At 43.1% G+C, this 13586-nt stretch overlaps 1 protein-coding gene across 1 annotated transcript in view; it reads right to left on the minus strand.

The window, feature by feature from the left end:
• AK5 (adenylate kinase 5) overlaps window positions 1-1422 on the minus strand; it is a 273170-nt gene extending 271748 nt beyond the window's left edge. Inside the window, exon 1 of the mRNA XM_029618848.1 lies at window positions 1244-1422. Coding sequence (XP_029474708.1) covers window positions 1244-1412 — 169 coding nt within the window. The 5' untranslated portion in view covers window positions 1413-1422. The remainder of the gene's footprint in view (window positions 1-1243) is intronic.
• Between the last annotated feature and the right edge of the window lie 12164 nt (window positions 1423-13586).

Raw genomic sequence — 13586 nt, forward strand, 5'->3', positions numbered from 1 at the left:
TAAATGCCGATTTTCAGCATTAGCAAGCTAACATAGCCAGATAACTTTAGGGCAGCCAAAGAATTGTGGTAGAGTTAGCAGGATAACCTTATCCAGCTAACTTTAAGATATTCCGCACCCACATCACTGAATATCCTTGCACAGGGAGCTGGACAAGTTTATCTGGCTAACTCTGAGGTTCATTCATCATTTTGCGATAGGCCGTTATCGCTGGCGTTATGGCCTATCACAAATCGTGTTGTAAATTTAAAATGTATTATTCAACAGGGAGGAGTTTGGGTGGGGTTTAGGGGCTGCCAGCGCTGTGTGCGATAAACTAACACACACTAGCGCTGGCAATTTCGCGGGAAATAGCTACAGCTTTTCCCGGGGGGGGGGGGGGGGGGGGCTACAGGGGTGAAAATGACTAGCGCGGCCGATATCACCGCATATGAGAACACAACGCTGCATGTGTTACCGTACGCTGCGATATGGCCGGCTACTCATTTGCCTGCCCACACCCCTTTTTCTACAGCGGGCGATCATTTCACCCGTGTATTATAATTATATAATTATAGCGAAATAATGAATCTAGGCCTTTTTTAACTGGAGTGGCTGGAAATAGACCCCAGAAAGTCTGTCCATTAGATGTGGGATCTATTCTCACTATTTACTCATGCGAGGTGGAATTCCACAACTTTGTGACTTCTTTATTCATGCGTTATATGTAGAAATAAAGATCAAGAAATAGGTTGTGGGTGATACTATTCTACTGACCTAACTTTATATGACTTCAAGTAGCTTTCAAGAGCCTTGCTTCTTCACCATAGCTCTCAAGAGCTAGTTGAAAATGTATTTAGGTCAATAAGCATGTATCACCTGCAACTCGTTGACTCTTATTTCTATGTATTAAAGTGGCTTAACAAAGCAACCTCACTACTTTATCATGAGTTTTAGAAACAAAAATGTTATCAAATTGTCAGTCATTATGCAGTCTTCATCCAAGTAATGTCTCTCCTATGTGAGCGCGCACATATAAGGAATAATTCACTGTTTAAAGAACACGGTGAAAAGACGGATCTATGCAAGAAGAGCCAAGAAGCCATCGATTTCCGCTTTTTTTTTCAATATTTGCAAATTCAGAACTTAGTACTTGTATTGAGACCAGTTTAAACTCACTCACACAGGAAACCAAACTCCTGAGTACAAAACTACACAACAGTATAGTTAGCATTAAATAATCCATTTTAGAAATATACATTACCATTTCTGAAAAAGGCTCTTCGGGCTTGTCCTCCATTGAGGGGAGGCAATGTCCTCTTTTCCTGACCTACAAAAGTGTCCCATCTCACCTTTTCTGATCCTCCCAGTTCCTTCACTTTTTGCAAACAATTTTCCAAATAATCTACTGGGTCATCAGGTCTGTAATACATTAATCCATTCAACAGACCCTGAAAGCATAATATCAAAAACAGCTTTTAGTATAGAAACGTTGAACATTAGCACCAATATTTGATTTGAAGAATACAGAGTTTAACTGCATATAGTTTAAGCAGGATGTAAAACATCTGAATTTTTTTTTTATTTATTTAACCCTTTTTAAAACTGGAATAAAGGATACAATACAAGATCTTACAATGACACTGATCGGGCCTCCCTGAAGGAACTGCCAATGGCCAGTGACATTTTCTCCAGAAAGTTCCTGTTAATTGCCCATGTTATGAAAGTGCTCTGTGTCCAGCTGTGCGATCTTCCATTAGCATTTAATGAGGACCAACCCCACAGCAAACATGGAGAGAGAAAATTTGTGAACTTAACTAAAAGCTAAAGTGTAATCAGTTGTTCCAAGCCATTTGAGAAAGTTTGAAAAGACACAAGGTTATAAAAAGCTTCAGGTTAAGTCATCTTGAACTTGGCATATTTCCAAGTGTGGTTAGCTGTCTGTCTGGTTTCAGTCTTCATCAGAAAGTAGTGAGAAACCATCTGGAGATCATCATATTTCATGCAACTACTGCATCTCATATTTATGGCTGCTGGTGTGTATTTGAATTAGATTTATACATATGTAGGTTTAAAAGATATGTTTTAATATGGACATTATCTTAAGGCCTATTTATACTGTTGATATATGGGCATCAGCTGTGTATAACTGCAAAATTATTGCTTTTATTGATAATCATTTTACAGTATAGTGATCTTTTTAATATACACTGCTTTGTAATCTGTTTTCCTGATTTAAATATTCAAAAGCTGCATCTTGAATTGAGTTTACTAACAAAATCGTTTTTTTATATCCCATGGTTAAAATTAGTTGCTAATAAAAATTCTGAAGGAAATGTTAGTTTCTCACTAGTGTCACAAAAGGCAGAATATAAATACAAATTATTATACACAAAACATGTATAACTATGTATATGTTTTAATTGGTGATAGAGAAATTAGCTTTCTCATAGCTAGTCTTCTACATACCTTAGGCAAGTACCTTAAAATTGACTGTTTTTTCCTATCGTTTCTCAGTTAGTTAATTTCATGATAGAAGAGAAAAATTATTATACATATTGATGATTTAAGCCAAAATTAATACTAAGAAAATCTTTAGTAATTAGAATGTCGGGTTGGCTTATACTGTCTTTTTTAAACAATTTAATAAATATGTTAGATGATTTAAGTAATTTATACCAGTGAATATACTGTATTGATAATATGCAGTCATTTACGTTCATGACTAGTGCATGATTCTACTCACTATATTTTGTTTGCTGCGTGCCTTTTAGTCTGTCCTCCAGATTATTTTGATTAATATGCAACTGCTCTTCCCTCAGCCCCCATAATGCCAAAACGACACACACTACGATAAGAACATCGGACTATTCTTCAAAATTCTGGAGCCATGTTTCCACAGTTACTCACCCGCCTGTATATATTATTTCTTGCAGCGAACAAAGCTATTGGGGGGGGGGGGGGGGTTGCTCTATCCCACCAAGCTCTGATGCTGTGCATTAATTTTGGTGCAACTCCAGTTTTCACAGAACGAGAATAGAGGTTATTATGAATAGTGTTAATATTAGGGCTAGAGGGTGACCTCAAATCATCTGAAGTAAAAAAATAAAATAAAATAAAATAATCCAGTCCTGTGGATTGTAGTCATTCAAAACTTGCCTTGGAAATCCATTCAGATAACCCTATAACATTAGCAACCCAAGCTGCAGTTATTTAAAAAATGTTTGACGTTTTCTTTGCTTTTATAGGCCAGGGTTGGTGGAATATCATGTGATGAAATAAGTACCTCTCGGATGCCTGACACTTGTCTGCACTGTATCTTATGCACCATAACCCTTTCAGGGCGTGGCTGTGCATAACAGCACAAATTACATACTTTGTGGTATCTTACATACAAATCCTTAAGTTAAAAAAAAAAAGAGCAGCGTGCCAGCTGCCCTCTCTCTCCTTCCATTAAAAAATAAGTGCCTCAATGGGACAAGCTGGAGCCGCTGAGGCTGACACCAGAGCAACAGGAGCATGAACACAGTTTCAAAACTTCTGCTATTTCCCTGTAATAATGGTAACACGCTCAGCACTCTTTCTAGAAAGATGGCAATTAGCATCTCGGATGAGCGAGCCAGCACATGGATTAAAACGATCTCAAAAGCAGAGTTCTCACACTTTAAAAAGTGTTCGGTGTAAAAAACACAGCTCTCACAAGAATGGCACTCGGCATTATGAATGCAAAACATGTTAAGTAATTGCCAATAGGTGCTAACGTGAGCCAACCATTTCGGCGCACATCTCCAGCGCCCGGCTCATCCCCACAAGACCCGAGCGTTTCTGCAGAGCAGGAATCGATAAGGCGGCTTCGCGTTCAGTGCTGGAACGCCCAGGGCCATTAGGCGCTTGCTTTTCAGAACTCGCTTTCGCTGACCTCGATTCTGCCAGAAACTGAAGCAAGTTGCAGAGGAGCAGGAACTGCGAGGATCCCACAAGTTGCTGCGTGAGCTGCCTCCCTGCAGATCCCGCATCCTGCCGGCGTCGGCCACCTGTGGCCAGAGCAGAAGAGGCGATCTGGGGGAATGGCTCGCTGAATTCTGGAAGGGGCGCCGCAGCTCCTGCATGCTACATTGCCCTCTCACTATTTATCCAGCGGCTAACGTACATGCGTTGGGGGGGGGGGGGGGGTGTTCACGCCACATCTGGCCTTTGCCCTTTCTCCTTACCTCGAAGAGCTGAGGGATTTCCCTCCGCGCCAGATACTCCTTGGCATCGCTGGGGTTCATGCCTGCAGCCTTCCCTGGGAGCTGCGAGCAGGATTGGCCGCTGCCTGCCGTCGATCGCCTTCCTGATCTTCTCCCTGGCTTCGTTGCCACTCGGTCGCAATCGACGCACCTGCACGCCAACCGGGCTCAGCCTCAGCCTGTGCAGGTTTTCAATCTTCAGCGGGGTCTGTCCTTCGCTGACGAGTCAGAGCCGGAGACAGCCTCTGCCCCTCTTTCCGCTGGCAGGCAAGGAGTCTGCAAAGCTCTGGGTCTCCTGCGCGCAGCCCTCAGCTGCTCATTACTCATCTGCTGCACACACAGCGCGCAGCACTGTACGTGAGACACCAGGCGGCCAGAGCCGTGCGAGAGGGGCTGGTAGGACACGTCTGGCGCTCAACGTGCCACTCGCTGCACATCTGGCACCGCTAGCCTGCCACACGCTGGCTCAGCACTCCTCCACAACGCCTGACGCACTCAGTGCATCTGTCACCCATATTTCATGCCGGGCAGTCCTGCCATTAACTTGCCACACAGCACATCGGTCACCAATGTTCCCCATTTTGCACACTAGCCACTAGCCTGCCATGCTCAGCACATCGGTCACAAATCCTATGGCTAGGATGCCACACAGCACATCTGTCACCAACGTTCCACTCTCAGCCTGCCATACTCCATGCATGGGTCGTCAGCATTTCACACTCCACATTCCTGTTACATCTCACACTCAGCACTTTACCACTAGCATGTGACACCGCACATCTGTCACCAACATTCCACAATCAGCCCTCCTGCCATTAACTTGCCACACTCAGCACACCTGTCGCCAATATTCCCCATTCTACACACTTGCCAGAAACCTGCCATTTTCAGCACATCTGTCACTATCATTCCACACTCAACAATCCTGTTACATCTCATACTCTATGCTCCTACCACTAGCATTCCACATGGCATATCTGTCACCAACAAACCACATACAGCACTCCTCCACTAGCTGCCACATCTGTCACCAATATTTTCACACACAACTATCCTGTTGCATCTCACACTCAGTACTCCTTCCACTAGAATGTCACATGGCAAATCTGTCACCAACATTCCACACTGGTCACTCTTGCCATTAGCTTGTCACAGTCAGCACATCTGTCACCTCACCAATATTCCCCACTTTGTACACTTGCCAGTAGCCTGCCATTTTCAGCACATCTGTCACTAACATTCAACACTCAGCAATCCTGTTACATCTCACACTCAATGCTCCTACCACTAGCATACAATATGGCACATCTGTTACCAACATACCATACTTAACACTCCTCCACTAGCCTTCCATACAGCAAATTTGTCACCAACATTTCACACTTGGCACACCTGCCACTAGTCTGCCATTCTCATCACATCTGGCACTAATATTCCACCACACACAATCCTGTTACATTTCACACTTAATGCTCCTACCTCTAGCATGCCACACTCAGTGATCCTGTCACTAGCATGCTACATCTAGTTCATCTGTCTCAGCATTCCTGTTATTTCACATTTGGCGCTCCTGTCACTAGCATGCCACAGTCAACACTCTTGTCACATTCCGTGTTGAGCCTATGACTTATGTTATTTGTTCCCCCTTCTTTCACTAAAATTACACACACGGCATTCCGGTTATGTTCCTTGATAAGCATGCTTGTCACTTAAGTTACACACTCAGATCCTCTAATATTTGACATTCAGAACTCTTGTACTACTTTCCCTTATATGCTAGCATTCTATGTTCATCACTGTGGTCATATTCTATACTTAGTTACTGTCACTTACGTTCCACACTCAGCTCCTGTCACATTACATGTTCAGCACTCCCATTGCTTATATTACACACTCACATCCTCTTACTGACACTCAACATTATACATCCAACAGTCCAATCACATACCTTAGAGTCACTGTAAGATATAGGGGCACAAAAAAGCATTAAACAAGAAATTCCAAGCAGAACTAACGGAGCCCACTTTTCAGGGTGTGTGCACGAGTCCGCATAGATATATGGATTTGAAAAAAAACAGTCAAGATCCTCTTGGATCCTGACATGCCCTGAAAATCTTGTGTGATAGGATGCAAAACACAAAAGGTATTAGGGGATGGAAGGGGAGAGGGGAGGAGACACATGGCCACATACAGACAGATATGGTGATCTCATAAGCCTACTTTTCTTCCTTTGGAAAACAGGATAAAATTGTTTACACTTTTATTTTTATAAGACATGAGATTAAATTTAGGTAAGGGTTTTTAAAATGTTTTTCTTAATAGAGAACTGAAGCATAAGAATTAGATTCTGCTGGGTGAGATCAAGATGGCGCCATAGGAACGGCTGCACGTACAAGCATCTCCGTTTGCCTGTTATAGTTTCCTGCTAATTGTATTCCTTGTGGACTTGCAATGACTTAGGAAAAGGAAGGGGAAACTGGGAACTGAGCCTGTGATGCCGGCCTCACCCATATCTGCTGCCCTGCTGGTTAAACTAATTGGACAAGGGGAATGGGAGCTCTCACCTCCCCGAGACCCTGGATCAGAGGGTATCTCTGGGGATCCTGCCATGGATCGCTTCTCTCAAGCTTTGCTCTCGTTGTTGCTGGATGATGACATCATCATTGCAATTGTGAGAACAGGCTATGGCTTCTGGTGGTAAAACTGCTGGAGATCCTGGAGGGAGCAATGGGAGATGAGATGCCAGGAATCTTCTGCCACAATGGTTGTGGGTTTCAGTGGTGAATGGGTGCCTTTCGTGGGGGATCCAGGAGAGTTTTCATTTAGAAAGGCCTGCTGAGATCATTCAGATTTGAAAGGCAATCAAGGGCCTTGGCAAGGTCTTAGCCCAGCTTGCTATGGTGGTAGATAATAATTTGGACCTAGAAAATAAAGTATCTCTTTTGGAAAAACTTTAAAGATCTGCACACTATTGAAGTGTAGTTAAAGGTTTTGCAAAAAAAAGTTGCAGGAAAACTCCCGATAGAAAAACAGTGATGCAAAAATACAAAGTTTTTTCAAAATTCAGTACCTGTTAGAACATCTGCCCCCTTAAAAATGTCTGTTTCTCCAGAAGCAAAAGGCAAATCTCACAGTCGTCTTTGATGCTGTTGTCGGAATAGTCATTTAGAAAGAAAAAAAAATGACCTACTTCTCTGCCATTAAGATTGCTTGTGCTGCTGGATGTACCTTTCAGCAGTAGTTTATGTTTTGCTTTACACAATCTCTCTTCCTATTTCACTTAATGGCAGTTTCCAAATCCTCTTCAAAACATTTCTTTAAGCTCTGATCATTTCTAAATTCCATTGCACCGGGATGGGTATAGGATATACAAGATTCACTTGAAAATAGTCTGATAAATTTAGTGGAAAGGGTTTTCTGGAATCTCCAGTTAGCATTAAATTCTGTCATTCAATTAACAAGACCGTGCCTGCCAATTTTTCTTTTAATTGGAATCCTTAAAGCCACCCAGCAGCCAATCCTAATTGGAACCCAATTAGGGTTCCTTGGCAGTGGTTAGTGAGAGACTTGTGAAGACTTTTCTTTCCAATTATTGTGATCTTTTTCCTACAGGCTCTCACATCCTACATTCTTTGACAGAAAGGCAACACCTGGTTCTGATGAAAAGCTGTTATCTTCTGTTCTGCCCATATGCCTTCTTCCACTTTCACATTTTCTGAGGTATTGTCCATAAAATGCTAAGGACTGGATCTTATGCCTTGTCAACATTTTTTTCCCCAGTAGCTCTCAAATTACAAGTATATTGGGGCCTATATACAGGTCTTGTTCAAGGACTGCTAGGGTCCTGTGCGAAAACTGAAATTGGTGCCCTCCCCTCCCCAAAGAAAAATGCCAGCTTCACTTACACCAGCACTACTCACAGTCTCTTCTCTCTTCTCCACTCCAGCCCCCCTCTTCTCCAGAAAAACCCCTTTACAATCTCTTCCACCCCTTCCTCTGACAGCAGTGATAAAGTTAGGGCTTTGCCCTTAAGCGCTGTTGGTACCATAACTCTCCCCTCTCCATGGACAGGAAAGCTAGCAAGACCAATGAAGTCTAAGGTCTACACGGGATGGGGCAGAATCCCAATTTAAACCCTGCACCTCCAGTTCTGCAAACATGCTCTGTATCCACCGAAATCCCCCCCCCCCCCCAAAAAAAGGGTTCTATTCAACATTAATATTAAAGAGGTTTAACATAGTTTACTGATGCCACAAAAGTGAAATACACCTCAGGAGGTGGAATTAACCCTGAACTACATTAGTAGATCATGTTTCCCAGGCCTCTGGACCTAAAGATTCCCTCTCTGGTGCCAGTATGAGGCTGGCACCTCTTTCAACAGGATGGAAGCTGGCTCCTTGCTTCCAGAGAGGATTTTGAAGACTTGGATGGTATCAGTGGGCCCAGAGGTCCTTATGTGCCTGAGGTTGGGAAGGGGGTGTTGGATCAGGGTCAGATTGGCCCAGAGGTCCTTAAGTGCCTGGGTAAGTGAGTAGACTCAGATGCTTATGTTTTATTCTGGTGGGGGGAGGGGGGAGGGTTGGGTAGGATTTGGATTGACCCAGTTCTTTTATGTCTGGGGAATAGGGTGGGCTCAGAAGCCCATTTTTCATTCTGCAGTGAGAGTGGGGAAGGCTCCCCATGCAAACTTGCCCTTTTGCTTTGGACTGGCTAGTGCAAGGAAAGCTCTGCTGCTGAACTCGGCAGTGTTAGCATATCTATGCTGTCTTTCATGGGGCCATGGTAGTGCTACTGCAGTTTGGATCTCATTGGTTTCATACATGGAGCACTGAAGAGCAATGTATTGGCAATGTTAAAAACATTTTTACACACCCAAGGATTTCTCAGAATAGAGGAACAGCTCAGACTAGTGAAAAGTTTCTCGGATGACATACCAGAAGAGGTGCTGGATCCTAAAGTATGCTGATTACACTTGACAATGCTGTCATTTTTGATTCAGTAAGCCATGATATCTTATTGAAAAGACTGACATCTCTTGGAACAGCTGGGTCTATTATGGCTTGGTTTAGATCCTACCTTTCTCAGTGCACCCTACAGGTGCGTGTAAATAATGAAACACCTGCATGGTTTCTTGTTGTGACCAGTGTTTCTCAAGGCTCAGCCCTCTCTTCTGCTTTGTTCAACATTAACCTTAGTCCTCTTTGCCATTTATCATCTAATTTGGGGGTACATTATAAGCTTTACATGGATAATGTACAATTTTTCTTCCTGTGCAAATAAATCAACATGGGATCTCACTACTCAGTTTGCAACACTATATCTGTCCTCGGTCCATACCTAGCTAAGACATAACAGATTGTCCCTGAATGCGGACAAAACAGAAATCTTAATACTTTCACATCATCAGATTGATAATGTCCCTTCACATCTTTTTCTGATGGTGTTAACAGCAAAATTTCAGATGAGGTATGGAATCTAGGTGTCACTCTTGATTCCACCCTCTCTATGAGATCACACATCAAAACAGTTGTAAGAAACGCTTTCATGAAACTTCCTTTTTTAACACTGAAGACTTTTGTACTGTTGCGTCCGTCGCTGCTCGACGTCCTCACTTCGCCCTCTTTACCTCTGTGGCGACTCCCTCCGGATATAATGGACGGTTAGCTGCCGCAGCCTCTTCTTGCCATCTCCCTCCGGCGTCCCCGGACCGGCACGATGCTGCGGATCCACCATGTTCCTGATGACGTAGGGCGCGCACGCTCGCTCCGATTGATGGACCAGCAAAGGCGCGAATCCTTGGGGGCATTCCCGAGCTGATTATTTATTTATTTATTTAACACTTTTTTATACCGACCTTCATAGTCATAACCATATCGGATCGGTTTACATTTAACAAGGGTATAACTGTAGCGTAACTAAAGAGAATTAAACAAAAGAAATGAATAAGGCAAAGTTACATTCAACAAGGATAAGGAACTTGGAAGCTTATGTAGCTGGAAGGAAGTAAAGGTAGAAATAATTAAGAAATACAATAGCGGATACGGGTTAAAGCTTAAACGTGCTTTAGCCTAGAGGTGCCATAGTCCATCGTTCATGAAGATCAAAGGCCATCGTCCAAGTAAAAGAAGGGCAACTAGTGATTGTCTGGAGGATCCCCGAAGGCTTGGTGAAAGAGCCACGTCTTAAGCTTTTTTCTGAAAGTTAAAAGGCAGGGTTCCAATCTGAGGTCTGAAGGGATATTATTCCAGATAGATGGGCCTGCGATCGAAAACGCTCGGTCTTTAGTCGATGAGAGGCGTGTGGCTTTAGTCGGGGGAAATTTCAGAGTTCCTTTGTGAATATCTCTAGTTGGTCTGTTGGAGGAGTGTAGATTGAAGGGAAGTTCAAGATCGAGTTGAAGTTGATGGTGAATGAATTTGTGAATTAAGGTGATTGATTTGTATAATATTCTATAATTCACTGGTAACCAATGTAGGTTTCTAAGAATGGGAGAGATGTGTTCACCATGGCTAGTGTTGGTCAGCAATCTCGCTGCGGCATTTTGTATCATCTGCAGTGGTTTGGTGGTAGATTTGGGGAGGCCTAGGAAGAGGGCACTGCAGTAGTCGATCTTCGCGAATAGCAATGCTTGGAGGACTGTCCTGAAGTCATAGAAGAATAGGAGTGGTTTGAGACGTTTTAGAACCTGTAGTCTGTAAAAGCAGTCTTTGGATGTGGTATTGACCATTTTCTTTAGGTTTAGTCGATTATCCAGAATTACCCCAAGGTCTCTGACATGCGTATTGGTGATGTAGGCATTGTGTGGGGATGGAATGGGGAGGTTTTCTTCCTTTGAAGAGATGAGGAGGAGCTCTGTTTTTGAGGCATTGAGGACCAAGTTTAGACTGTTGAGAAGACTGGTGATAGATAGGAGGCAGTTATTCCAATGAGAGAGAGCTTTTGAGAAAGAACCTGTTATAGGGATTAGAATCTGTGGATGATGTCATCCACTTCCAATATAAAAGGTCTCAGTATTTGCTAACTAATCGAGTTAGCAAGGATTTGTCCAAGCTACTCTGCCTCCTCGGACTCACCAGGGGTACCCGCTCTTCGGGGGCCTCACTCTCTTTTCTCTATTTCAGATTGCAGATAGGAACCGGTACTCGCTCCTCGAGGGCCCATGTTCCTGAACACTCTGAAGATTCTCTACTGCCTGGAAGCTATCGCAGATACAGACATTTGTGAGTTACCATCGCTCTCTCAGAGCTTTCCCTGGAACCAGGTACTCGCTCCTCGAGGGCCTAACCCTTTCCAGCTACTGAGCTTCCTAAAGACCTTATGTGAGTTTTGTCATCTAGTTCTGGCTATGAACACAGCATACCCTATCTACTCACTATCTATAGTTTCTCTACAGCTCAACCCTGGGATCACTGTTCCAGTACCTGAGGGATTTCAGCCCTGCTGGGCATATCAGCTCACTACTGCCACCTCTGGTGGTTCTACTAATCTGTCTAATAAAAGAATTATCTGTGTCTGTCTCCGTAACCAAGCCTAGCCAGTGGTCCCTCTCAGGATATCCTCCTGGGGGCGCATTCATCTGCCAATGGCCCAAGGATTCACCTATCTACATTCCTCTACAGCCGAGTGCCCTCTCCAAGCACTCTGCTGGTAACAGATTGCTACTCTCTTCTCCATCAGGAGTCTTCAGCAACAGAAGCATAACACGATTGCTAACTCCCAGCTCTATCACAGAGCTTTCCTAAAAAGATTGCTAACTCCTCCCCTCTCGAGGAGTTGGATCATTACAGATTGCTAACTCCTCCCCTCTGGAAGAGAAGATCATAACAAGATTGCTAACTCCTCCCCTCTGGAGGAGTAGATCATTACATATACATTGCTTCAATCACTGATTTTCTCTGGCATGGACTATTGTAACACCCTTTACTTTGGTCTTCCTGCATGAATTCAAAAATCACTTTTCAAACTGGTTAAAAGCCAGGAAACAGATAGCAGGATTAAATGGTCAATTTTCTCAGTGGAAAAGAGTAAACAGTGGCGTGCCTCATGGATCTGTACTTGGACCGGTGCTTTTCAATATATATATAAATGATCTGGAAAGGAATACAACGAGTGAGGTTATCAAATTTACAGATGATACAAAATTATTCAGAGTAGTTAAATCACAAGAGGATTTTGATAAATTGCAGGAGCACCTTGCAAGACTGGAAGATTGGGCATCCAAATAGCAGATGAAATTTAATGTGGACAAGTGCAAGGTAATGCATATAGGAAAAAATAATCCATGCTGTAGTTACATGATGTTAGGTTCCATATTAAGAGCTACCATCCAGGAAAAAGATCTAGGTGTCATAGTGGATAATAAGTTGAAATTGTCAGCTCAGTGTGCTACCTCAGTCAAAAAAGCAAACAGAATGCTAGAAATTATTAAAAATGGAATGGTGAATAAAACGGAAAATGTCATAATGCCTCTGTATCTCTCCATGGTGAGACCGCACCTTGAATACTGTGTACAATTCTGGTTACCACATCTCAAAAAGATAGAGTTGCACTGGACAAGGTACAGAGAAGAGCAACCAAAATGATAATGGAGATGGATCAGCTCCCCTATGAGGAAAGGCTAAAGAGGTAGGGCTGATCAACTTGGAGAAGAGATGGCTGAGGGGGGATATGATGGAGGTCTTTAAAATCATGAGAGATCTAGAATGAGTAGATGTGAATTGGTTAATTACTCTTTCAGATAACAGAAGGATTAGGGGGCACTTCATGAAGTTAGCAAGTAGCACATTTAAAACTAATTGAAGAAAATTATTTTTCACTCAACGCACAATTAAGCTCTGGAATTTGTTGCCAGAGGATGTGGTTAGTGCAGTTAGTGTAACATACGGCCGAATTTTAAATCGGCCACGTGTGCAAATATTGTCACTTATATGTGCCATGCACATTTTCAAAAGGACACGGCCACGCACATAAGTGACAATATGCATATAATTGCCAGGCCCAACACTTTAATATTGATTTATTCACTCATTGTCGATTGGTCTCTTCATTGTCATATGTCAGTGAAAGGACCAATCACCTTTCAGAAGGCTGTCCTGAAAGGGGATTGGTCCTTTTCACTAACAAATGTCAGTGAAAAGGACCAATTGGAAACAGCCCTGCTGGAGGAGGTTCTCCAGCAGGGGTTCCCAGCTATGGGAGGGAGAAGATTTGAAGGTTTCAAAGGACTTTCCTAAGGACCTCCATTCAGGTACTGAACCCCCCGGATTTGACCCATCGGGCCAGACCTTGGAGGTGGTCAGACCGTTAAAATTTTTTTTTTTTTTTTTACCTAACTCCTTTTTGTTCCTCCAACTTAATATCGCCACGATATTAAGTAGG

The sequence above is a fragment of the Rhinatrema bivittatum genome, chromosome 10 (genome assembly GCF_901001135.1).
Source record: "Rhinatrema bivittatum chromosome 10, aRhiBiv1.1, whole genome shotgun sequence".
NCBI lineage: Eukaryota > Metazoa > Chordata > Amphibia > Gymnophiona > Rhinatrematidae > Rhinatrema > Rhinatrema bivittatum.